General features: G+C 38.8%; 1 protein-coding gene across 1 annotated transcript in view; it reads right to left on the bottom strand.

Annotated features, from left to right (window-relative positions):
* Window positions 1–27672, bottom strand: part of THSD7B (thrombospondin type 1 domain containing 7B) — a 746295-nt gene that overhangs the window by 255913 nt on the left and 462710 nt on the right. Inside the window, exon 12 of the mRNA XM_057745884.1 lies at window positions 3243–3437. Within this exon, the coding sequence (XP_057601867.1) occupies window positions 3243–3437 (195 nt within the window). The remainder of the gene's footprint in view (window positions 1–3242; window positions 3438–27672) is intronic.

Genomic DNA, 27672 nt, shown 5'->3' with positions numbered 1-27672 from the left:
ACTAGCTCACGCACAACACAACTAAAGGGAATTGATTCTTAGATTTATATTTCCTACTTAAAAAGGGGCCTGCACCGGACTGGTCTATAGAGAGGATTGCTAACCTCAAAGTCACCTTGACATAGTGCTCAAACAGAAGAGAAATGATACTCACAGCAGAAAGAGATGAGGCCATCAGAAACAGATGGCTATTCCAAGATGCCAGACCAGATCTTGATTTCTTGGACTTTTATATATGAACCAAATGTTTTTCTATCATGGGCACAATCCTATGCAAATTGTTAAATATCTATCTCATTTTTTGGTTTATGGTCAATTACCTGCGTCCTGTACTTCTGGTTCACTTTGGTGGATTTCTCCTCTCCAAGGCTCTGATTGGATGGTCCCTTAGAAAATTTATTTTAACATAAACATGACTTTTCTATCAAAGTTACTCAAGCTCAATCAGAACAATGAGCTAAATTTCATTCAAAAAACATAACCTCCCACTTATTAGGAGGGATTCTTCTTCAGTTATGGAACGGATTTATATGGGTAACACAAGGCAACAGTCATTTAAGTTTAATGACTTTGTTGGGCTTGTAATAGAACACATTTAATGACCCACATTAAAAAAAAATAGTATTTCTGCCTTAAACAATTTGCTCTCTAGTCTGGTGATCTCTTAAGAACTGGTTTGATGCTGGAAGTTCATAGCTTAAATCCTCACTATGACCTTATTAATACTTATAGCTATAGAACTCATATTCTGCTTATTTTATAAGATGGTTTCTTCTGGTATTACCCGATCTACAACTGAGACGCCAACAAAAATAATAACTAAGAGATTTGAAATGATTGACCAAATGTATAGTTCTATATAGAATTAAAATGATTATAATAGTGTAACTAGATATGGGAAGAAATAATCAGGGAGAATCACTTCCTGGACCATAACAGACTAGTAAGATAGGTGGTCCAGAGACTTTTATGGTTATCATTAGAAGGGCCCAATTCAGTCACAGCACATTGAGTGGTCTATCAATGAAATCCTGTCTTGACAATCCTACCTTGTAGGGCTGTAGGACAAATTGGTCGTGAAATGCCTCTCAAACTTTGGTTGAATTTATGACCAAAATGGGGGAACTTCCAATAAAAGAAGAGCAAAGAGTATTTCATTCTGCATCCAAGTCTACAAAGATTAACCCATTGCAATCACTGACAGTATACTCAGTGCTTCTAACAGAGGAAATTAAAGACAATAAAAGGATACTCTGTGCTTTGGACAAACTGACTCTTAGATGCATTTCAGCAAGAATTTTAATAAACTTCACTTGCATCTTCCCATACTTAGAAAAGCACTATGATCATTACCTTGAAATTGGTGTTCTTTGTGACTAGCAGTAAGTTTCTACCAAGATGTGTGCTGACTGCATATATTTCCTAACAACAAAATCACATATACACTAGCCTTCTCCCCTACCTCTTTGGAGCAGTTCCTCAGAGTTATCTGAGAGGCTGCCTCCACAGCTACAGTCCTCAGTAAGACCCTGGATAAACCTTAACTTACAGCTCTCACGTTGTGCACTTTTTTTCAGTTGACCTTACTATATAATTCATTTGACTGATTTTTTTTTTTTAACAACTCATGTATTTCAGGAAATTGGCCAGTTGTTTAGGTGTCATCTAGATATTGAGACATACAAAGATCAGTTAGGTAGGCAAAAGCATAGCAGTTAATAATTTAGAAAAGAAGTTCTAAATTGTTTTTTTGGTGCAAGTCTTGGGATAGAGTTTGCAAGGAAAGTATAACAGTTCTTCAATATTTTCCTTAAAAGTATATGTTAAATAAAAGTCAAATTCATTAAAGTTTTGACAAGTGATAACACAAACTATACTGGTTGCAAAATGAGTAAATATCCTAGGATTTTCAATTATTTTATTCTCCGTTTTCAGGTACAAAGTATCATTAGCAAACCTTCAAGAGAAAACAAGTGGCCACCAATTAAAAACTTTCTTTCCCTCTCAAGGTAATTCTCTCATCTCAAAGGTATAGAGAGAGTTGCTAGAATAATGGCTTCTGAAGCACTATGTATGAACAGGTAAACCAAGTTCCATTAAATTGCCCCTGAACTTGGAATTCTTCCTGCCATATATATTCCATCCCATTATATTGTTAGAGAAGAAGAAATTTATTTTATCTTAGAAACATAAACAATGTTGCATAAAATTATATATGAACAAATTTTTACAGAAGAAATATCAAACTATAACATTTAATTTGATGTTTCTATTTGTGATTATGTGTTTCACCTGTACTTACGAATGAGCATCCTGTTAAGGGCTCTCATGGATATTGTCAATCCATTAGAGTGAGTTAAATCTAGAACAACCTTGTATGTCATGCATTCAAACAAACTGGGGGTGGGGTGGGGGGGTGTCTTGAAACCAAGAGAATTAGCACTTGAATTGCTCATGAGAACAAATGGTCATCTGTGATTAATTTCTCAATGTCAACACCAATTTTATTAACCCAATTATTATTTTGGCATTTTCCTTTGGTTCTTCATTCCCTGAATTAAGTTTTCTGCCAATATGAAAAAATATTCAATGAAGAGAAGTTCTGCCATATTTATCTAGATAAGAAGTAAGATATATTACTACATCAATTATTTGTATATTATAGGCAAAAACTGCTCTAAGACCTTGATTAAACTACTCATTGCTTTAATTCTCATTACATTTCATGGATGTAAATAAAACCAATAATTAGTACATACCACAAAAGCAGAATCTATTCATGTAATTCGATTTTTGCCTTCCACTACTAAAATTTTAAAATATCAAGCTACTTATAAGGTAATGGCAAAGGACCATGGCATAGGTGAGATCTGCCTTTGATGTTCTTTACAGAGACTGCTTTCATGTTTGCTGAGATCCTGACATGAAAAATACTAGAAACTCTGCCATTAACTACTCCAAGGAAGTTGGTGGATATGTTGCCATTTATGACTACAAAGATTACAAAGCTGTATAGAGAAGAAGTTCATAGCTTTGGAATGGTTCACATCTTTCATTTGTTTCACACATATTAATTGAGTACATATTATGTGCCAAGCACTGGCACTGAGGATGCATAGCGGCGGGGAGGGGAGAGGAAGAGACCTGATATAGTTTCCCATCCTTTTGGAACTTATATTCTCCTTGATAGGTTCAGGAGAGCATCACTTGCCTGACACTAAAGAATGAAACACACACCCTACCTGTGAGCTGTCGCCGTCTACTTCGAGTTGTTTCACAATTCGTGGAGCAGGGCGTAAACTTGGACCAAGCAGTGAAGGTGCAGTCATCACGACAGGGTACTGTACATTCTTGCACAAGGGGAGGCATACCATTTGTCTGCTTGAGACATTCCATCATTTCTGCCGACTGGTTATTATCAGAGATGCATGAGAGAGCTAAAAAAAAAATTGGATTCTTTTGTTATTATAATTAAATCAAGCTGCTGCTGGTTCTTGGATGAAACAGCAGAATTCTCCAGTGTTTGAAAAATTTGGTTATCACTGTGATTGCAAAAGGTTCAACACAGCTAACCTTATTTCTCTCTGGAAATTAAACATTTATCGTTGCCAGTGGAGGTATTTGAGAATTTAATTGGTTTAGTTATTAATCCAAACCCAGCATTGACAGCCACCAAAATAATATTCAATAATTTTCTGTATGTCCTGTTTGTGAGCGTTTGATCTTTAGAGATGAAATAACACTAGAAAAGAGAATCTGTAAAAGAGTAATAGGAGGACAAAAAAGGACAAAACCATCAAAAAATCATCCGAACTTTCCCCAGATTTGCTTTTTGTTTACTTATTTAAATGGCACATATGTAAATGGCCCTATTTTTCACTTCTGTCAGTATTTTAAAAGGAATTTCTGCTTTCTGCAATTTTTTTCCCCTTACTAACGTTTCGCGATTAGTTAAAATTTTTAAGTCTTTTTTTTTTTCCCCAAGTACAGGCATAACCTATCCAGATAATCCTCATCACGAATATCCTACAAACTGCAGATAACTCTTCAAGGTTTCTCACGTACTTTTTCAGCTGGCATGTCTCCAGTCACACCATGAACTGATAATCTCAAAGTAAAACATTTATGAGAGTTTGCTTAATTTGTCACTTGAGTCTTTGGACCAATGCCACTGAGTTTGTTCAATTACGAATGAATTATATTTTTGTGCGTCTTTTATTCACCCTAATTATATATCTTTATTTTCTAGACCAGCATGTCTCAGCTTTTGGCACCACTGACAATTTAGACTGGATAATTTCATTTTGCAGGTGCACAAGTGTGTCTGGTGCATTGTAAGATACTTAGCAGCATCCCTGACCTCAAGGCATTAGATGCCAGTAGTACACACACCCTCCCAGTTTTGAAAACCAAAAATGACTTCACACATGCCAAATGTCACCCCCAGTTGAAAACTACACTTCTCAACCAGTTCTAGCTAATCATCGATGTCTTTGAGAACATAGAGATTTGATGGAATAACTTCAGACCTACTAAGTCAGCATCTCTGGGGGAGAAGTCCAGGGATATTTTTGTCTTGAAGTGTCCCAAGTGGTCTTGATCCAGCCTGCCCACTGACCACCCACTTTTGGCATGATGCCTTTGAACATGGTATATGTTAATGGATATTGGCTGAGTTCATCACTCTAAAGAAACCATAGTTTAGGATCATTTTTATTACAGCTCTTTAAAATCTACCAAGTCACAAGGAATAAAGAGACAATGTAAGGAACAAGATTGTTAAGAACTGTTTATATAAACTTCTCTAACACAGGGTAAGTGTACACAGGGGCTTTCAGTTGCCCATTTCTCTTATATTCTGAATTCCTTTCTTTATTCTGAGCATATTGAGAGCAAGTCAATCTGAACACCATCTATCCATTTATCAATGCATCTATTTATTTATTTATTATGAACAGGTGAAAGCCAAACCTAGCTAATGCTTTAGGACAAAGGAATCAGCTAAGATGACAATGGATACACACACAATACTTCGCAGTTTGTACATCTGCTCCATAGCAGGTGGGGCTATTCATTCATTTTGAACAATTTTTGTTCTTGTTTTTATCCACATCCTAGGAACAAAATCCATTGCAATCAAGCCAACATCACCTGCATTTTCTTTGCTGGGAAAATTATAGCCATTAATGATAAATATAATAAGATACTTTCTTAAGTAGGGTATAAGCAAACGTTACCTGAATTCCATGTTTAGATAACTAATTTGGAGTTAATTTAGGGGATTTTTATCATGCCAAGTTAATTTTTTTCCAAGATGACAATGTACTGAATAACATGAAGAGGAATTTTAAATACTCTCAAAAAATATTGCTATTTGCAAATTAAACCTCTATGAACATACAGATGAAGTTTTTCCAATGATAATACATTATTTTAAAATATACACTTTCTATATTTCATTTGAATAAGTTTAAAATGTGAAAGCAATGATAAACATTCAATGATATTTTTAAGTTCTACAAACTGTCTAAATTAGAATACACTGGATTTATGAATGTCTATATTGAACGATTTGCATAAGGAACTAAGAAAGAATAGCTTTAGCATATGACAGAATTCACAGACACTGGTAAGTGCCATGAATGCAAATTCCATCTCCAAACACCTGGGTGTTATGTGAACTGAGATGAGTTATTTAAATTCTTTACACTTTAGTCTCCTCATCTTTAAAATGAGCATAATAAGAGCACATAAACAAAGGGTTGTTCAAATTCTCAAAACAGTGTCTCACACTCACCAAGAGCCACATAAAGGTTGCTATTATTATCCTTTATGTTTGCTTCAAAATTTGTTTTAAATAAAGCAGGCTGATAGTTCTAGCAAGTATACATGCACACACTCTCGCTCGCCACGCCTCATTTCTTCCTCGGGCATCCTCAGCATCTGAAGGGTTAAGGTGAAGATGAAACAGGGTGAATCTTCACCTGATTCTGTACTACACTTACAATCACCATTAGTCAACCAATATATTAGAAATGCCCTTAACACATTCATTGCATTAACAGGACTATGCAGGATAAATCAGATCCACCACTCCACAAACTGATGCATTAGTCTAATGGAGACATGGGAGGAGTCTAAGGGCTACATACAAAGTTGTAGCATGAAGTTTAACCCATATTAAACTGAAGACCATTGCTCTAGGTTATCACTGATGATCGATTAACTCAGGGGTGAGTGGCAACAGACATGTTATAGAGCATGCGGTCATCCGTTTAGGCCAGGAATTATGGTTTTCAGATTTCTTCAAGTTCAAGATTCTAATTTATTTTCAAGTGTGAAAAGAACCACTAGAAACAAAAACATGAACAAGTTTAACAAAACAATTTACTTCTCAGGAATATTCTAGTATAAGAGGAATCGTTTAGTAAACATTTATTGAATGAATGGGTATTGAACTATACTAGAGGGTAAGCAAGAATAAAGATATAGTGAGTGAGAAGTATGCAGGACTGGAAACCTAGCAAAAGAAAGACAACAGATACACACACACAAAGGAAATGAAAAGGGAAGACATTTAGAGTAAGTGGAAATAATTAGTAGCTGGAGGTAAAACTCAGTTCAGAGGCCCCTTCCACTGGGCAACTCACAGGCAAAGGATATTTTTTAAAACAGTTTTTATTTTATATTGGAGCATAGTTGATTAATAATGTTATGATAGCTTCAGGTGTACAGCAAAGTGATTCATTCATACAAATTATGTATCTATCCAAAGGACATTTTTAAACTACATTATTTTTAACGTACAACATAATTCTGTGGGCAATATTAAGTGTGTATAGACTCAAGTCATAAAATTTCGTTGAGGACTAAATCAGAGGTGGTTAAGTAGATGTACTTATCAAATTGTAGGCCTTTGTGTCTAACAGAACTAAGGATGACTTTCAATTTTTTTTACTGTTACCTTGGTCAAATTATGTAAACTCTCTTAAGACAATTAACTCACCCATCAACAGGAATGAAAATATCTACATCTTATGATAAACTGATGCAGATGAAGTGCTTAGCACAAAACTAAGCACTTGGCACATCTGCCTGGGGAGTTTCTATTATTATGAGGAAGGCTATTGGAAAGGAAATGTAAGACATGGCTGCAAAGAAGATTCCACCAACACTTGCCTTGGTTCAGGAAGAATTTTCCAAATCCTACCAAACCCTTTTGACCCCTAAGAAATGCGACCGGAGCTTCCCTTAAATTATAATGTTGAAGTCAGTAGGCTCTTCCAAGGACTGTGTGGTCCTCCCATGGATATTGTGCTACATTTCCAAGTGATGAGCTTGCATTCTGCTTAGTGTCTATAAAAATGAGGCTACAATATACGCTACCATATAAGACCACAACTCCAGGAAAAGTCAGAAACTGGAATCCAAGGTCCGCTGGGAATTCTTTCCAGGTGCACCAGGATCAAAATCCTTAGCACTTAAAGCGGGGAGGGTTGGGGGGGATGAACTGGGAGATTGGGATTGCCATATATGCATTACTAATAAGAAAAAAAATGCCAAATTGTACACTCTAAATATATGCAATTTATTCTCTGTTAACTGTATCTCAATAAAAGTTCTTAAAAAAAAATCCTTAGCACTTAGAGTTTAATGAGAAAAGAGTGAATATTTGCACAAAAGCATGTTGGCCATATTTACACCTCACTTACTGAGGTGGTCATATCCAAAAGAAACAGGCGGATGCCCCTCTGTGCTACTGCTGAACTCATGAGAATTTTAACATCTAAGTAATATTTAGGGGCATATATTTTAGCAAAGCATTTTGGACCATTAGAAGCATTTGAGCTTCATTACTGATCAGAAGAATGAACAGAAGGCAGAAAAAATAGCTTATGCCCTGAGATGAGGAATAAACCTTCTTAAGGTCACATTCTCTACCTCCATGGCGGTCTAGACACTAGACTGCTTATACACCTGGATCTTTACTACCTACACCTTCAGCCCTATAGACCTTACTGAAATGGATCCATTTATTTGTCCACCCATCCACTCATTTGATCACAAAATATATGAAGCTACGAATATTTATAAAAGTGTTTTCTGTGTGTGCACACAGATATACATGTACATATAAATAACCTAGTTTTCTGCAGGCTACAGTAAGTGGCACGTACAGGCAAGTACACAGATAATAGTAGCACAGTAATACAGTTTCCCTAATCGCCATAACCAATGGGGAAATCCTGGTACACAAGGGAAAAGTAGATACTTCGGTCTCGAATGGAAAGGATGTGTTCAGGGCAGGCACACACACAAAAATAAGCCATTACAAAGGATGGACCTGTTGGACATCTGCTATACAGTCAAACTCTGAGTTCTGGGACATTTGGATCATAGCATATCACTCGCAGGTCACAATCTAGAAAAAAGATGTCTCTTTTGGTGTTTTGAAGTATGGAAAGTACTGTACTATACTAGTGGGAAAGGTCTTTACATCAGGCAAGGAAGAGATATTTACTACTGATCATTCCTGTCATATATTTCTACCTGGAATGAATCATTTAAGAGGACTGGCAATTTAATTATATTTTATGCTTAATTATATTTATTTGTTAAATTTGAAATATTGCTGTCTTTACTGGAGGAAAATTGTACTCCCAGGTAAAATTAGCTCAAATAGCTGCAGAACAATCTCATGGTGCATTGTTTGAAATTTAGCTATCTTAAGCTTTGGGCGGAAAGCTCTCAGAGTAGTTGCCTGGAGCAACTGGGTATTCTCATCAAGGACTGATGGAGAAGCAGGTGGTTGAGCTAAGCTATTGAGACAAGAGCCCTCAGACAAGAAAGTGTCACCTGTTAGGTGGATGTGGCCAGGTGACCTGGAACCCTCCAAATGTCTCTGTGATGCCTGAGGTCACATTTTCCTATTCATAGTGTCTAGCAATGTACATAACACATAGAATTGAGTTCAGCTTGATCTTTCTCTTAATCACCACACAGCCTGAACCTTGGGAGAAAAAAAAAAAAATCACCAAAAAGGGGAAAAAACTTACTAATTGCTTTCCCCTGTTATCTGATTCTTTTCAATTCTAGCAGCATGAAAAAGACTGGCCTGGCAGGAAATGTAAAATTATCTGAGAATTTAGCAAAAGAAATAAAGCAAAGGCCTGTATGAATTCTCAGTGTGTCTCCTAGTTAATTTTTGAAGACACCGGCTGTCAATGTGGGACGGTTAGGCTGCCTTCTTAGGCTTTAATGACGACTGAAATCAACAAATGATTAACTACTACTAAATGCGTAGTCCTCCTGCCCTCACCACCTCTAAACTCTGAGTGTCAGACATGCCGTGATAAGTTTGCCTTCTTTTCAATTATGATATGACGAGGGCAGGGGTTGCTGGCCTCATCACAGGAAATGATAATGTTCTACCTGGAAAGACTAAGTAAATGATGGAATCTGCTGCTTCAGATCTATCCATGTTCATCGCCTTCCCCAAGGGCGCTCACATGACTTTCCCGAAGTTGCTCCTGCCCAGAGTTCAACTCTAACAGTTGACGAGAAGGGGTAGGAAGAATTTGCTTCAGGAGGTTCTGATTTCTAGGAAACGAGGGTGACATGCTAGAAAACTAGCAGAGCTGTTGGCTTGCTGTCCTGCCATTGTGACCTGCTTTAAGCAGGTACAGAACCCAGTTTACACACACACTGGTGGTGGTGGGGGGGGCAGCCGCCGCTCAGCTTACATGACACTCGGACAACGTATTTTGCAGGGCAGCCTCTGCGCTGGTGGACTGGGATACACAGATGAAAGAAACATGGACGTGAAAGCTCTCCACGCTCAGGGTCCCGGAAGAGCACGGCTCTGGGACCTCAGGCACTGGGCAGCAGGAGCCTTCCTGGATGGAGAGGATGCAGGAAGGATGAGTAAGATGCACCCAGTGAAGACAGGAGCCTGGCACCCCTTAGGCCTGTGCAGAGGAACAAACACTACAACGGGCTGGCTTCCTGCCCTTGCTATGCACCTCCTAAGGCTCTTTACCTCTCCTTTGACAAGGCTCACAACATGTGTAATGGCACGCTCCACGTCTGGGTAGTGAGGTCCCTAATTTAATGATGCAGTGCCAGGTCGCCCCTAACATGTGTGGGGACCAGCACTGGAATAGGAGAGGTCATAAACCACAAGTCTAAAGAGTTAGACGTGATCACTGAAATTTACAAAGCTGTAAGAGATCGTTCTATTCTCCTGCTGCACGTATATGTCTTCGGGAAGGTCCAATAAAAATTCTGGGATGACGTGGGGGTTCAGGCTGGAATGTGGCAGCACCGGGACTGTGGGCCCAGCCTGGTCTCTGGTCAGCCCCCTCCTCTTCTCACTCTCAGCTGCATTCTACCCCCGGAGGGACCTTCTCACACTTGTGAGTGGGCGCTACAGTCAACCCCCCAAAGCTCAATTCACAAATCAGCCACCCCTGTCCACCCATCAAATCCAGGGAGTACTCGGAGGCAGTGTAAACGTTCCTCAGAGGTCAGACTCAGAGAAGAGGCCCATGTAATGCTTGAAGCTGGTTCAGGGCCATTAAGGCAGGGAATTCCAAGGTCCTGACAACCAGGTAGAGTTTAGATAAGGGGATGGATGGGGAAGCATGGGCTCCGGTGGGGTTCCTCACCTGTGGGAAGAAACAGGCTAGAAGGAGGCCAGAGAAGGGTCTTCGAAGGGATGAAGGCCAGGGCAGGCCAGCTCTTGCAGAATCTAAGGACAGAAATGCACTCCACTCCAATTATTTCATTATAGACTGATGCAATCTTTCTTAAGAGCTCCCTTCCTAGTAGATAATCAGGAAAGGTACAAATGCCAATTAAAGCTATCTCAGATGTGGCCATTTTAATTAGCCTCCTTCCTATTGAAAATAATTATTTTCAGGTAAATGTGCAGTTTCTCTTCCAGCCACTTCCCCTTCTCCCCTCCAGGAAGGTATCTGAGTGCCTGACAGCCAGCAGGGGTCTCAGCTCTGCATGAAGGTCCTTCAGAAGCACCCGGGTCATTGCCAGGATCTGTAGTAAGAGTGGCCCTCGTCCTCTGCGTGGCTACTCACTCTGGTGACATCCACCAGCAAAGTCTCATTTCAGGGTAAAAAGCTCACGAACGATTCCCTCTCAGCCTGGTGAGGGGCTGTTGCTGATGCGGTCTCAGCCCACCTGGGGACCTGCTGGTGTGGAATATCCCGCTGGGGCCCTCTGATCAGTGCTCGGGGAGGTCAGAGCAGGTTCTCCTGTGAAGCCTGCCGGCACCAGCAGCTACCACACCCTTCCCGGCGTATGGGGGGCATTTCTGCAGACTCTCTGTAGCATGGGAAACTCAGGGAGATTCTGGGGAGGCAATAAGGCCCTCCTTCTAGAGTGGCGCCCCTATAGAGCTTTTCTTCCCAGAGTTCTTTGTTAATGTTTTTTTGTTTTATTGTGGTAAAAATCACATAATATAAAATATACTATTTTAACCATATTTAACTGTACAGTTCAGTGGAACTAACTACATTCACCTTATCGCGCAACTCCCACCATCATCTCACGTGCAACTTTTTACCTTGCTAAATGGAAACTCTGTCCCCATTAAACACTAACTCCCTATTCCCCATCCCTCACCACCCCCCAGCCCCAGCATCTACCAATGTGCTTTCTGACTCTATGAATTTGACTGTTCTGGGTACCTTGTATAAGTGGAATCAAACAGTATTTGTCTGCACCTAATGTATATTGGAATGCATTTTTAAGGTGAATTTCATACGTTCTGCAAACAGGCTGTACCTTTTTTTCCCCTGTGCTATACCGTAGGCATTCACCAGCCATCTAGTTCATACAGAGTAGTGTGCATACATCAATCCCAACCTCCCCATCCATCCCAGAGTTCTGAACAAGACATGCTGCAGAAAACCTTCAGCTTTCTCCTGTTTCCTTAGCCAAACTCTCCACCTCTAAAACATCAGCCCTGCGTCAGGGAAAACCACGATACACATTTCTTCTGCTCTGCTTCCCAACCCCACCCCCGCCCCAGTTCTCTTTAACTACCAATCACCCACCCTGGCAAGAAGAGGAGGGGATTTTCACTCTTTCTGTTTGACAGACACATCCACCTCCCATCTGAAGTGGCATTTACCCTGCCCCTTTCCCTGAAGCCATAATGGCAGACAGGATGCAGAGGGAGAAACCTGACTGTATTAAGGACGCAAATTTAAAAGCACTGAAAAAATATTGATATGAAGTCTGCCACACACAGACTTCACCACTAGGTGCTGAGGCCCTGAAGAGCTGAGCCCATGACTGCCTAGTGAATGGATGTGTCTCCTAATAAGGGAGGACACACATTAAGGTGCCCCTAGATCAGTAGAGAGATTCTTTGAAGCCCCACCATGAAGTAGGAGGCAGGGAGCAACCCGCCTTTGGAGAGGTAGTTGTCAGATGCTGAAGGACTTAGATGCTCTACCAGATAGCTCAACCCCATTGGTCCTTTAGCTTCAGGAAAGCCCCATGAGGTGCTTTTTAATGTTAATGTGTTTCCAGGGTATGACTGTTTTCTGTTGCCACTGTAACAAATTACCAAAAATTTAGCAGCTTAAAAGAACATAATTTTTTTTCTTACAATTCTAGGAGTCAGAAGTCTGAAATCAGTTTCCTCAGGCTAAAGTCAAGATGTCAGCAGGACTGGTTCCTCCTGGAGACTCTGGGGAGAGTCAGGTACCTTGCCCTTTCTAGCTTCAGCGGCTGCCCTCATCCTTCACTCCTAACCCCTTGCTCAGCCTTCAAAGCCAAGAGTGTGGCATGAGCACGTCGCTTTCTCTCTGTCTCTTTGCTTTCGTCATCACAGTGCGTCTGCCTCCCTCTTATAAGGTCTGTGGTGATTGCATTGGACCCACCTGGGTAATCCAGCCTATTCTCCCCGACATGATCCTTAACCTAATCAATCACATCGGCAAGGTCCCTTTTGCCGTGTAAGGTAAGATGTTCACAGGTTCTGAGGATTAGGACTTGCTCATTTTGGGGGGCCATGAGCCAGCCTACAAACATAGGGCAAAGGTATGTCTCCTTAGCTTTGAAGCATTGCCTCATCTACTGGAGTAAGGACATAAGCCTATCTCATCGCCTTCCAGTGATAAGCAGAAAACCTGAGTCCACACAATCAGGTTTACCACGCCTTCCCCGGTCCTTGCTCTCACAACAGGTTGGTTTTGTTTTAATTCTCCGGGTTTTCAATCACCTAGCCTGGCTTCCCTCAGCCACGCAGACTGCCTTTAGAACTCCTCTCCCCACCCTCTAGTGCGTATCCTCAGGGAAAAGAGACAGGCAGACTTATTTCTTATTCAAGACAAAGTGTACGTAAGACTGTACATCTGTGTTAAACAAAAGAGGGTTCCAATGACAAATAGCAGGACTGGGGGGGTCTGAACCACGTGAAATGCAAAGCCACGTTCTCCCATCCAACGAGAAGGCTGCGTGAGTGCAAGAAGGCACAATCTCTGCAGAGACATATTGAAATGGAGAAGGGAGTGAGAACAGCTAGAAAGAACAGGAAGTTCTAGGTCCTGGAAAAGAAGGCCGCGTCTAAGCTCTCACTGCCAGCAGGCCTGCGTGTCGCTCCTGCTCTGAACCGTCCACCGTGAGTGATGACAGCCCCGAGCCCCTCCCGCAGTCCATCCCATGTTCAAGAGCCAAGAGCTGGCCAGGGTTGGGAAGGACATCCATTTGGGCTCTCAGGTGTTGTGTGTAGTCGTCTTCCCAGCTTGTCTGTGCCTAGTTACTCGGGTCTCAGAGGAGAGGGCAGGGCTGCTCTAACCCGTCCCCACACGTGGCCAGCACTGGTGTGGAGTAGGGCCAGGAGCCCTGGTAACACAAGTGGGATCTGGGAAGGAGGCCCCCTAGCATGGCATTTCCCATGACAGAGACTGGGGTCCCCCGGCCCGACCAAGCCACCGTCTCTCCTCAAGGACCAAACCCAGGCCCTTCCCCTTCAGACGTCAATCACCTGAACTCAACCTACCAACCATTCCACGGACTATAATTCTCTCAGTGGATGTCCTAGCAATTCCATTTCTGTGACAATTGTATGTAGTAGAGAAAACATTTTCACTTGCTATGATCCAAATGAGTCAATTTGGAGTTAAAAGCCAGGTCTTGCCATATTCCAAAGGTTTTCATTTTCCCCTTGTATTTTTTCTCTCTGTGCAGAGCACAGTGGGCGAAAGCACAGTATTTGGAGATCCCACTCTTCAAAAACTACATTTGAATAAAATGTGTGCATCTTATTACATGCTGAATGACATTTATGCAACTTTTGAGTGGAACAGCGTGAGTTGTGGAAATTGAATTAAACAATAAACCTGTAATTGCTTGTTAGGGTGCTTTAATTGACTCATAAGTACCATATGCGAAGCTGCGTGGCTGCAGGAGCCCAATTATAAGCTTGCTTATGGAAAGATACAACTCATTTTGCATGTTGGAAACATATTTCCCAATTATTGTTGCCCTCTCAGAAAAAAAAAAAGAATTTTCAAATAAGTAAGAAATGCTTAGTAAGCTAATAATGAAGCCTTAGTCCTTTGGTAAACTTGAAGCACTATATTTAGGTTCTAATACAAGGTCAGGAAACAAACAGTTAAAAATGCCCATTCATTTTGTCCCAAGGGATTGTTAAGCCCTGAAGCTCTCTGTGTTCACAGTTTACCAAGGCAATATACACAGGTAGGGCTCTTGACTTCAAGGGATTTGTCCCCTAATTGAAAAACACCGGCAAGAATTAAACACTTCAGGAAAAAAGTGAACAAAATAAAATTACAAATGATTCATAAATTATATCAAAAACAAAAACAAACAAACAAAAAGGATAGTTAATACAGGTGAGAGTCACAAAGGAGGAAGGGAGAGCTGAAACTCTGACCACTAATGTGGTGTGGCAGATTCCAGAAGCGAATGCTAGGACTTGTGGTCAAGTTCCCCAGCCATGGCTGGAAGCAAAGTGGGCAGGATCAGCTGTGGGTCTTAGGGAGTGGCAAACATGGGAGGTCCAAGTTCACTACCAAGTAAAATCAGGAAACAGAGGTTCCAGGCAACTAGGGTGAGCACCTTCAAAAACCCGAGTAGAGAAGAAGCAGTCATTAAGAATCCTGAATGCAAGGAAAAAGCATTAAGTTGTCCTTCTCTAGGACACCATGTAGCCTGACAACGATGTCTGCATGCGCACAAGTGCTCCTGGAGTAGCTTTAGACCCTCATGATCTCCATTAGCTACAATGAAACCACCCCAAATATTTAAGTACAGAGAGCAGCCCACTTGTTAACCAAGCTGCAAGACAAGTCTCTTAATCTCCAATCACTCCCTCCCCTAAACCAGACCAAAATAATATATATACTCAGAATAGACAGGACAAGGTATGCAAACTCAGCTTTAAAAGTTCTTAGCCTCTCCTTCCATTTACACTGCCTCTCTGAGTCCTTCCTCCTATGGAGAAGTATTAAAACCTGTCTTAAAGAAACCCATTTATAAATGCATATAAATCATCACATTCAGTAAAACATTTGACAGCCATCACTCTAAATTAAATCATGGCAGTGAATATGAAGGAGACATCATTGCAACCAAGCTTTTTATACAGCAGTGACTCCCTCATTTTACACCTTAGAGTAGCTCCATGTATCTCAGTTGACTTTCTTTCATTAAAAATGATTCAATGGAGAATGACTGCTTATGGTATTTCTTTTGGGGGGTGATGAAAATGTCCTGGAATTAGATTGTGGTGATGGTTGTACAACTTTGTAAATATACTAAAAACTACCAAACTGTACACTTTAAAGAGTGAATTTTCTCTCAATGAAGCTACTAGAAAAACTTGATCATTTAAATATTCTTAATCGCAAATAAATACAATTTTAGAAAAAGAGCTCAGAAATCATGTCACAAAGTTGTCAATTAGATGTTGCATTTCCAGAAATCCTGGGAATTATAACTATTTACCAGCCAGCCAAGAAATTATTCTCCCAAAAGTTATGCTTAAAACCATGTATGCTAACTTTCACACACAGTTTGTAACAAAATTAAGATTTTATTATTAATTTAGTTCTTTTATCATGTTTCTAACCTGCACACTTTGATTTTTAAATTTTTTCCTCCAGAAGAAAAAAAAGACATCTGTCTAGACTTTCATGGTGCCATATTTACCAAGTTGGAATTTTGAGAACTCGATTTGGAGGACATAACGTAACAGTTTAATAGAAGACAGAATATCTGTCCTACAGAGTGAAGTAAGTCAGAAAGAGAAACACAAATATTGCATATTAACACATATATGCAGAATATAGAAAAATGGTACAGATCAACGGATTTGCAAGGCAGAAATAGAGACACAGATGTAGAGATATGGACACCAAAGAGGGAAAACGGTGGGGGGGGGAGGGGGGGCTGTGGTGGGATGAACTGGGAGATTGGGATTGCCATACACACATTACTAATAAGAAAACAAATCACGTTGTACACTTTAAATACATGCAATTTATTGTATGTCAATTATATCTCAATAAATCCTTAAAAAAAAGAACTTCTGTCCCATGAGGGCGCATAATCTACACAGAATACTCAACTTTCAGCGTGTGGAGGTGGGGGGAACTCACTAAATATATAAGTATCTATGAACCACCTGCATTTAAGTGTGCTCAGAATGCACAAGCGTTGAATGGTGGTTAGAGTTAATTTGTCACCGTGTTATACAAATCTGTCAGGTAAGAAATCAGCTAGTTCCCCTTATAAATTTGTGTTCTTTTTCTTTCCTTCTTTCTGTATCACGGCCTCATTAGAGGTGTAAACTGATGATGAGATGCTTTCTAGTGTTTCCAAGTCATTTTTCTTACAGCCACTAAATAGACATCAGATCAGAATCCTTCAGAAATATCTTCCACATCTAAATTCTGTATCTCATGTCGAATGAAATCCTCAAGTCAAACTGTATGAGTTTTTTGACATTTCTTTTATGTATCTGGAAGAAATTCATACACACTTCATTCTACTTCATTCTATTGTCTGTAAGTATGCAATACGCTAGAAGCCTTATGCTTCTCCGGTCTCGATTTTATGTACGTGTACAAGGGAAATGTATATTTGGCAGGTGTGAAAGAATAAATATGCTAATTCACACACTGCATGTAGAAAGTGATTTATTCCATTTTTAAAGGAATATGGCAGTATTTACATAAGATTCACCTGTATCCCTGCAAACAGCTGTTGTGTAACCAGCTTCCAAATCAGGAGAAAAAATGGGCTGGGTATTTTTTAACAGTTGCTCTGGGTTTGACAGATGGATGATGCTTTAGTTACCTGCTGCACTTCACAGAAAGGCACAGGGAAGAGTTGGGCTAAATCATTGCAGCACATCATTACAGATTAAAAAAAAATAAAGTACTTACTTTTGGAGCATAAGAGGTAAGATTCTTCAAAGCCTTTGTAAAACAGAAATTTTAACTATATCTGCCACAAAATAAGCTATCTTGATAATGAGTGCTGTATTATTCATCAGAAAGCTAAACTTCATGTCAGATAATCATTCTAGTAACAGTAACTAAGTAACCAATGAGATGTGAAACTCGAATTTAGAAATAATTTGGTGTGCTCTATTGAAAAGCAACTTCAAAGACCCAGGATATTAATTGTTACATTGCTACAGAGAAACAATAAATCAGCCCCATATCCACATTATCCTCCCCCTTTACTAAAGCATACTACATTTTCTTGTGGATCTGTTTACTTAAAGCATCTAAGGATCTCTCCTTTTTCTACAAATGATTCCCCCTTTGTAGATCACTGTAGGTACTCATGCTTTACATGCAACCATAATCACGGTCATTATAATAAATTGTCTGTCATGTACAAAGCTCATGTTATGTGAAGAAGACATTTGTTTTCATTTTCTTGTCTCCTCCTCCATAGACTCTGCCAACATGCTGCTGAAATTATGTTTATTCATTCCCATTTCCTCTTTGGTCCTCTGGAGACCATGCATGTGCTATATCCTTTATGATAAACAAATTTGTTACACTTTAATTCTGTCCTAGAATCTCAAACTTAATAAAACCCAGTAATAAAAGTCTGAATAATGGGGCATTCGGAGGATCATATGCACTATATATATTCACTGGTCATACAACTCCGTTGCTCTCACAAGCCTTTTTTATGAAGAACAATTCACTTCACATAATATGTAGATGGGTTCCTGAAAAGTTGTATGCAAGAAATAGGAGGGAAATGAATCTATTTTAATGCAACGGGGAAGCCTTCTACGGAAAGGCTTTCTATCCAGAATAATGGTATTTAACCTCAAAGGTGCATTTTTCAATGTAAACAGCCAATATCATGCTTATGTGAAATTGAATTTGTTTAAAATGATATATATCTCAAAGTCAAATGCCTCCAATTCCTTTTTTTTTTTTTTTAGATTTTTTTTTTTTTTTTGATGTGAACCACTTTTCAAAGTTTTTATTGAATTTGTTACAACACTGCTTCTGTTCTATGTCTTGGTCCTTTGGCCATGAGGCAGGTGGGATCCCAGCTCCCCAACCAGGGATCGAACCCGCAACCCCTGCATCAGAAGGCTTAGTCCCAACCACTGGACCACCAGGGAAGTCCCTCCAATTTCTTATGTGTAATTTTTTACCGGCTAAAATTAGCTGAATTAAGATTAAAACTGTCTTCCAATGTCTTACCAGTTATGAGTGAAGTCGGGAACTTGATCTATTTCTACTTTTAAGCACTGAGAAATGATGAATCTTGATGTGACTAACAACATTCAATTCACACTTTTAACTACTTTGAGGAAGTACTAGCCACCTGCATGACTGTAACCAGATCTCCTAATAACCCGTTTTACACATTTGTTTCAAGTCTTCACAGCACCCAAGTGAAACTTGCTTTACAGCCAGAGTTCATGCCAACAACCAGGACCCAAGAATAATCGGAGGAGGCAACGTGGCCAGTCAGGAGAAGTCTGGCTCTGGTTTTTGCTCTAATAGCTGCGTGACCCGCTGGACTAGACTCATTGAGACTCAAGTGTATTTATGTGCAAAATGGAGGCGATGGAATCAGCATGAGCTGGTCCTCTTCCGGCTCTAATCCTCCTTGATTATATTATGAGTACATGCATGTACAGGACATTTTGCTGTGTATTGTTACAGTCCGTGGTTCTACTGAGACCTTGCAAGATTAGCACAGCCAGCTGGTACTAAAGCATTTATGCATAATTGTTTTTATTTCACTTAGTGACATGTTGTTAAGTACACACAGCATGCTAACATGTGACAGAAAACATTCTACATTTTGCTAAAAACAAATTCCATACTTCTTTTAAGAAGGCATTTTAGATAGCAAGTATAAATTAATTAGACTTCCCGGTAAAGATGGCAGAGTGGAAACATTTCTGCTTCCTGCTTAAACTTCATTAAAAATCTGTGAGTCCTTACAGTAAAAGGATGGGAAAGAACAGAATGGTGTCAGGATTCTGGAACCTATAAATCAGGGGACAAGAGGTAAAGGATTAAACAGACTGAAGAAAATATTAAATTCTAAAGTGGAAATAGCAAAAGCCAAGGGTTAATCTGACATCACAGAAACTCTAGAAGAGGGGTTGAATGGGGGGAAACAGGTGTGTTTTAAAAAAGCAGAAGTTGCCCAGAGTGTTTACAAAAACTCAGATGCCCAGCTCGCTCTCTCATGCCACACTGCAAGGATACTGACTCCCCTCCACTCACCTCCTTTGCAAAAGACTGGAGGTTAAAATGAGTATACCATAGGCTCACCGAAGCAGAAGGCAAAGGCCTAGTTGAGAAGATTACTTGATCATGGTCATACTGAACACTGAAACCTCTGACCTTCTTCCCTAACTCAGCTCCAGAAACTGACAACTAAGTCTTCCTCATCAAGGCACCCAATTTGGAAGTCTTCTCTAGGAAATACAAAGTACAGGAGGAAAGAGCCAACTCTGCTGACATGAAAAGTTTCACAACTGACCAGCCCAGCTAGATCATGCTACTCTTAAGCTAGCAGGGGCAGCCAATTCATGTCACCCAATTTTGTGACTTCTGAAGAGAAGCAGGATAAACAAGGATTATCAGGTATCTGAGGAGGATGTCTGACATAAAAGACAGAGAAACCAATACAAACCATGGGATAAAAGAGCTGAAACACTTTGAAATCTTGTAAGGGGAAGAAAACTGAGAACAAAAGGACTATCACTAAAACAAATTATTTATGTGTGTGTATATATATAAATATATATATGTGTGTGTGTGTGTGTGTATTTCAACCATGACACTGCAAGTGAATAATCTGGAAAAGGAATGTTGAGCAAATAAAGGTCTTTTAGAAATTAAAACAGAGTAGCAGAAACTAAAAAAGAAACTCAGTAGAGTGCAAGATTAGGTTGAGAAAATCTTTTTCAAAGCAGAGCAAAAAGACAAAAACATGGAAACTAGCAGAGAAAAAGATTTAGCAAATCTATCCAGGAGGTCTAACATCTAGATTTTAGGAGTTCTAGAGCTAGAGAACAAAATAGTTTAGGGGGAGAAATCATTAAAAAAATAGTTCAAGTAAATGTAAAGAATATGTATTTCCAAATTAAAAGATAGCTCTGAGCGCTTAGTAAACACAATACAGATCTATTGAGAGTACATCTTAGTGAAATTTTAGAACACTGTAGACAAAGATCTCAAAAGCTTCTAATACCTTGCGCCTACTAAATTCCAGAAGGAAAATATCTACAAAATTCTGAAGGAAGTGTTTCCACCTTAAAATTTTATACATCATCTAATTATCACTCAAGTGTGAGAACAGAATTAAGGTGTTTTTAGACATTCATGGTTAGGAAAACTTCCTCCAAATCCTTCCTCAGGAAACTACAGATTAAAGAGAGTAAATCACCAAAGAGCAGAGGACAGAACTAGAAGAGAGGATGATGTTGGAGAGAGGTCCCAGGATGACAGATATAAATACAGCAATTGAGCCGAGATTGAATAGGTCAGAAAGATGCATGAGAGTCTTTCTGAAATATGAAACTGATGGATCCGATCATCTTGAGAAAACATTTACTCAATCAGCAGAGTTTGGGGTTTTTTCAGTGCTGAGAAGATGAAAAACAAAGTAAAGAAAAAAATTTAGAAAATGAAACTCCAGGGATAATAATGTTACATGAAAAGAGTGATTATCATAGTTTACTTAAATGTGTTAAGGCTTTCAAAAACACTGATGTAGGCATGCTAATATAAACACTGAATATATTGATCTAATAAAATTACATAATTACTATATGGGGCAATGGAAAGGGTACCTGTCTAGTGAGGGCATGTGAGACAAGAGAGTTACATCCTTATAATTCATCGTAGGAAGGCAGTAGTTAATGCTTAAATTTGAAAATAAAAGAAGCCACAAATCATTCACAGTTTTTGGAGATATGGTTCAAAGAAATGACATAATTAGCTAAAAATAGTGGCAGTAGCTGACTCTGGGGAGGAACAAATGGAAGCAAACATCATAGATTATTTAAATTTTTAATTTTTGTTTTAGAATTATTTGATCCTTCAAATTATGAACATGTATACATTTGATAAAAATAAAAATTAAAATAAATGAAGGAATGATTAAAATGTTTTAAATCTAACATTTAAAAATACTCTCACAAGTGTATATAATAGTATATTAAATCAAATACATAATATACTGGATTATGTCTCATAAATACATACAAAGTCTTTCCAATTTTCCTTCTTTTGCCAATATAATGCAATGGAGCATAATTCTATATTTTGGTACTTTAGTATTCCACCTATTTATTTCTTATCTTTCTCAACAAAAATGACAGAACAAAAAGTGACAGATTTTTTTTTTCTTCTGACTTTGTGAAAAGAGCAGAAACAGCTGTCCTGCATTTCATTTATTAACAGCTTACTATGTGCCAGGTATTCTATTTAGCATTATGAAGAAAAAACACAAAAAAAGAAATCCAGTCCTTGGCTTTTGACAGCTTAAGTGGTTGGCTGGAAAGGAGGTTGGTTAGATGGGTGATGTAATTTACTTTCAACCTCCAAAGCAGAAACTAGAACAGGATGAAGAGAAAACTGCTGATAACAGAGGTCAAAATGATGAAGATGAAATGCAATTGTTATTGACTCATAATGAGAAAGGAACTAGCAGGAACACCAGGGCTTATAAGAGAGAATAATTATTACTGCTCTATGTGGAAAGGTAAAGGTAGCTGCTTACTTAAAAGTTCTTGGTTCACTTCATTATCTAGAACTAGTCTGCCTTTTTCAGCACATTCAACCCTTGACAATTAGTGGCCTAAAAATCACATAATCTCAGACTTTATTTCCATGTTTCTATTTCTCCATTTCTAAGAAAGCAGTTTTAATTTCTGTATCCGCTTGATTTCACAAGTCACAAAGAAATAGTCCAGAGCAAATCCAAGACACTGGACATGAATTCTGTTATTGAGGGCATCTCTACTCCTCCAAGCTGCTGCTTGCTAAAGCAAATAATGCCAGAAATCAATTTGAGAGACTGCCGACCACAATGAACATAGTCAAAATAATCTCATTTTATTCTCAGCCAAGACAAGCTCATTAGTAACTGTGAGGGATCTGCTTCTGTCCAAATCGTGCAGCCTTTTAGGGGAAGGAGATGCAAATGTGCAACAGTATCTGAAGTCGTTTCAAAACAAAACAAAACAAAACAAAACCCAGGAAGGAGAGTGGGCAAAGGCAAACCAAAACATCCAAGAAACAGTTGGTGGCCTGGATGCGAAAATGAAAAAAATATTCTTAAAATACTTGGCTTTTTAGTTATTTATAGTTAAAGTTGGTATTACTGATTTGTTTTTGATCTTCTGTAAACAGATTTATAAGTCATTTTTCTATTGAAAATGTTTTTACATGGCATTTACCCCTTACACAGACGACTACTTAAAAATGGATAAGTTTATGTTGTATTTTCTTGCTTTTGCAACTTTAAAATAATAAGGTGCTTTCATTTTGCACCCTAAGTTAAGAGTTGTTTATTACTTTATTTGGTAATGCCTAATTACAGTTCTGAAAATAAAAAAAATAAAAATAAAAAAATAAAATACTTGGCTTTAACACATTTAGGTACTGCTAATATTCAAGTTTCCCAGTAGACTGTTTTCTTGGAAAAGTTGAACTACCATAAAAGAAACCAAGAATTCTCAGTAACCTATATCAAACTAAGAGTGAGTTTGAAAAATTCTAAGCAGAGTTAAAAGACTGTTATTTAAATATGATTGAAGATTCCAAATATCATATCATATTTGTCTTTCTCTCTCTGACTTACTTCAACACAATAATCTCTAGGTCCATCCATGTTGCTGCAAATGGCATTATTTCATTCATTTGGGATTAACATATACACCCTACTATATATAAAATAGATAACCAACAAGGACCTACTCTATAGCACAGGGAATTATACTGAATACTTTGCAATAACCTATAAGGGAAAAGAATTTTAAAAAACAGATGATAACATTGTTTTTGTGTTACAATGATAACACATCGTAAATCAACTATACTTCAATAATACATTAATTAATTAATTAAAAAGTAAATACAAGTGAAGATTCTGAAAATTACGTGACAGTCTTTTCGTGGTCAGGATTTCGAATGCAAATAACATAATGAACCCATTTTCAGGGTAGGTAAGAATTACGAATTAGGAAGCTAGTGGAAGAATCCAGTATTAATTTACCTAATACCCTCTTTATTGATAACATAATTTTCATATGGCTAGGAGAAACCCAAAGGGCTAAATAAATGCCTAAGTGTACTGATCCACACTTTTTTTTTTTTTTTAAGAGAAAAATATGAGGGAGAAAAGGGGAGAAAAAATAGCTTAGTCTTTTGGTAAGGAATCTTAGCATAAAGTTCTCTAACTTTTTTTTAATCTGGAGATTTGGTTAACTTTTAGATAATTTTTCTTTTATATATCCTAAATTCATCCCTCTGTAATTTTGGAGATAGTTCCTTTTTCTTTCATTAGCAGAGACAGACAACAATGAGCTCACATTCTCTGCAAAATCTTCAGATATAGGAAAGCTTTTCTTCCTTCTCAATCATTCACCATCAGAGAAAAACAGCCTTGAGCCCTTTAGAGCCTGTAACTACCTAACCCAAACTTCCCAATATTTTCAGGCAGACACACTAAATGGGTATGTTGTGGACTGATATTTGTGTTCCCTAAAATTCAACATGAAGACCTAGCCCCCAATATGATGGTATCTGGTGATGAGGTCTCTGAGGGATAATTGGGTTTAGATTAGGTTATAAGGATGCACCCTCATGATAGAATTAATGGCCTTATAAGAAGAGGAAGAAAGAGACAGTATCTCTCTACATGTATACAACCAGGAAAGACCATGTGAGGGCACAGGTAGAAGGCACCTGCACACCAGAAAAACTCGCCAAATCCTGATCCTGCTGGCATCCTGATCTTGTACTTCCAGGACCCAGAACTGTGAGAAAATAAATTTCTGTTGTTTAAGCCACCAACTCTGTGGCATTTTGTTATGACAGCCAGAGTTGACTAATATAGGTTATAAATATTACAGAATTTTAAACCTGCAAAGGTACTCAGAGATGACCCATACCAAGAATTAAAAATTGGTGGCCTTTTGAAGCAGCGTATAGACTTGCTTTGTAGGTGTTTGTAGAATTAAAAAATACTTAAAAAAATACTTTAGGGGTGATAACTCTGTGATTTTACACAAGCCCCATCACTGTCAGTTGCATTGTCCTGCCCTAGTAACACATTTGTGTAACTTGATTCATGCTTGTGACTCTGATTACTGCTGATCCTCTCCTTTTATATATGAGGAAAATAAAGTTCAGAGATGCAAGGTGACTTGCCCAAGCTAAGGCAAGTAATTAAAATGAAAAATCGGTCTAGAATCCAGATCTCTTGATAACCTATCTGGTTTTCTACTAGCCAGCCTACCTAAGGGATATATTAGTTAACTATAGCACCAGGACATGAGACTAGCAAATAATCTGCTTACCTGAAGCATGGATACCAGGGGAAAATATCAAGCAAAAAGGAAAAAAATAGGCCACTTATTTTTTATTTTATCTATTCATCTGTCCATATGGATTAATTCTAAAAAAGTATATAGCAACTTTGAAGATAAAGTATCATCACTTTGATAGTAGAGAGGCAAAACAAAAATTCTCATACTCTATTCTTTGAAGCAGTTTGGTTAATATCAACTTCAGAAAGAATTTAAAGGTCTTTTGGTAGGAAAATATGATAATAGAGATTATAGCAAAGGAAATAACATAAAAAGTAAAAATAACTATAGAAATTCTATATTCTATTATTGTAATAGAGTAAATGTATTAAAATGTCTGTATTTTAATCTAATTACAATATGTAAGTTCCCATGAAATACTGAAGAGTTATTATAATTAGCAGTGAAAAGAGCACTGGAATTACAACTAACTGCTGAACAATCATCAACAGAAAGACACCGGAATTCACCAAAAAAGATACCCCACATCCAGAGACAAAGGAGAACCCTCAATGAGACGGTAGGAGGGGAACAATCATGTTAAATCAAATCCCATAAATGCTGGTTGGGCAACTCACAAACTGGAGAACAGTTATACCACAGAAGTCCACCCACTAAAGTGAGGGTTCTGAGCCCCATGTCAGGTTTCCCAACCTGGGAGTCCAGCAACGGGAGGAGGAATCCCCAGAGAATCAGACTTTGAAAGCCAGTGGGATTTGATTGCAGGACCTCCACAGGACTGGGGGAAACAGAGACTCCACTCTGGGAGGGCACACAAAAAAGTGTGCTCACCAGGACCTGGGGGAAGGAGCAGTGACCCCATAGGAGACTGAACCAGACCTACCTGCTGGTGTTGGGGGGTTGCCTGCAGAGGTTGGGGGCAGCTGGGGCTCACTGAGGAGACAGGGGCACTGGTGGCCAGGGTTCTGGGAAGTGCTCAATGGTGTGAGCCCTCCTAGAGTCCGCCATTAGCCCCACAAAAGAGCCTGTGGGCTCCAGTGCTAGGTGGCCTCAGGCCAAACGACCAACAGGGTGGGAACACAGCCCCACCCATTGGCAGACAAGCAGATTAAAGTCTTACTGAGCTCTGACCACCCAGCCCTACCCACCATCAGTCCCTCCCATCAGGAAGCATCCACAAGCCTCCTAGATAGCTTCCTCCACAAGAGGGCAGACAGCAGTATCAAGCAATATCAGCAGTATTTCATCTTGTGAAACTGGAAACCACAGCCACAGAAAGATAGAGAAAATGAAAAAGCAGAGGACTTTGTACCAGATGAAGGGACAGGATAAAACCCCAGAAAAACAACTAAATGAAGAGGAGATAGGTACCCTTCCAGAAAAAGAATTCAGAATAATGATGGTGAAGATGATCCAGGACTTTGAAAAAAGACTGGATGCAAAGATCGAAAAGTTTACCAAAGACCTAGGAGAATTAAAGAGCAAACAAACAGAGATATGTAACACAATAACGGAAATGAAAAAGACACTAGAAGGAACCAATAGCAGATTAATGGAGGCAGAAGGGCGAATAAGTGACCTGGAAGACAGAATGGTGATAATCACTGATGAGGAAAAGAATAAAGAAAAAAGAATGAAAAGAACTGAAGACAGCCTAAGACACCTCTGGGACAATGTTAAACATGCCAACATTCTCATTATAGGGGTCGCGGAAGGAGATGAGAGAGAGAAAGGACCTGAGAAAATACTGGAACAGATTATAGTTGAAAAATTCCCTAACATGGGAAAGGAAATAGCTACCCAAGTCCAGGAATCACAGAGAGTCCCAGGTAGGATAAACTCAAGGAGAAACATGCCAAGACATATAGTAGTCAAACTGACAAAAATTAAAGACACAGAAAAGTTATTAAAAGCAACAAGGGAAAAAACAACAAATGACATACAAGGGAACTCCCATAAGGGTAACAGCTGATTTCTCAGCAGAAACTCTGCAAGCCAGAAGGGAGTGGCATGATATATTTCAAGTGATGAAAGGGAAGAACCTACAACCAAGAATACTCTACCCAGCAAGGATCTCATTCAGATTCAACAGAGAAATCAAAAGCTTTACAGAAAAGCCAAAGCTAAGAGAATTCAGTACCACTAAACCAGCCCTACAACAAATGCTGAAGGAACTTCCCCAAGCAGGAAACATAATAGAAGAAAAGGACCTACAAAAACAAAAAACAATTAAGAAAATGGAAATAGGAACATACATATTGATAATTACCTTGAATGTAAATGGACTAAATGCACCAACCAAAAGACACAGGCTGGCTGAATGGATACAAAAACAAGACCCATATATATTCTGTCTACAAGAGACCCACTTCAGACCTAGAGACACATACAGACGGAAGGTGAGGGGATGGAAAAAGATATTCCATGCAAATGGAAATCAAAAGAAGTTGATACTCGTATCAGATAAAATAGACTTAAAAATAAAAAATATTACAAGAGACAAGAAAGGACATTACATAAAGATCAAGGGATCAATCCAAGAAGAGAAGATAACAATTATAAATATATATGCACCCAATATAGGAGCACCTCGATACATAAGGCAAATGCTAAAAACT

This window comes from Hippopotamus amphibius, chromosome 8 (genome assembly GCF_030028045.1).
Source record: "Hippopotamus amphibius kiboko isolate mHipAmp2 chromosome 8, mHipAmp2.hap2, whole genome shotgun sequence".
NCBI classification, from domain to species: Eukaryota; Metazoa; Chordata; class Mammalia; order Artiodactyla; family Hippopotamidae; genus Hippopotamus; species Hippopotamus amphibius.
This window is presented reverse-complemented; position numbering and strand designations above follow the sequence as displayed.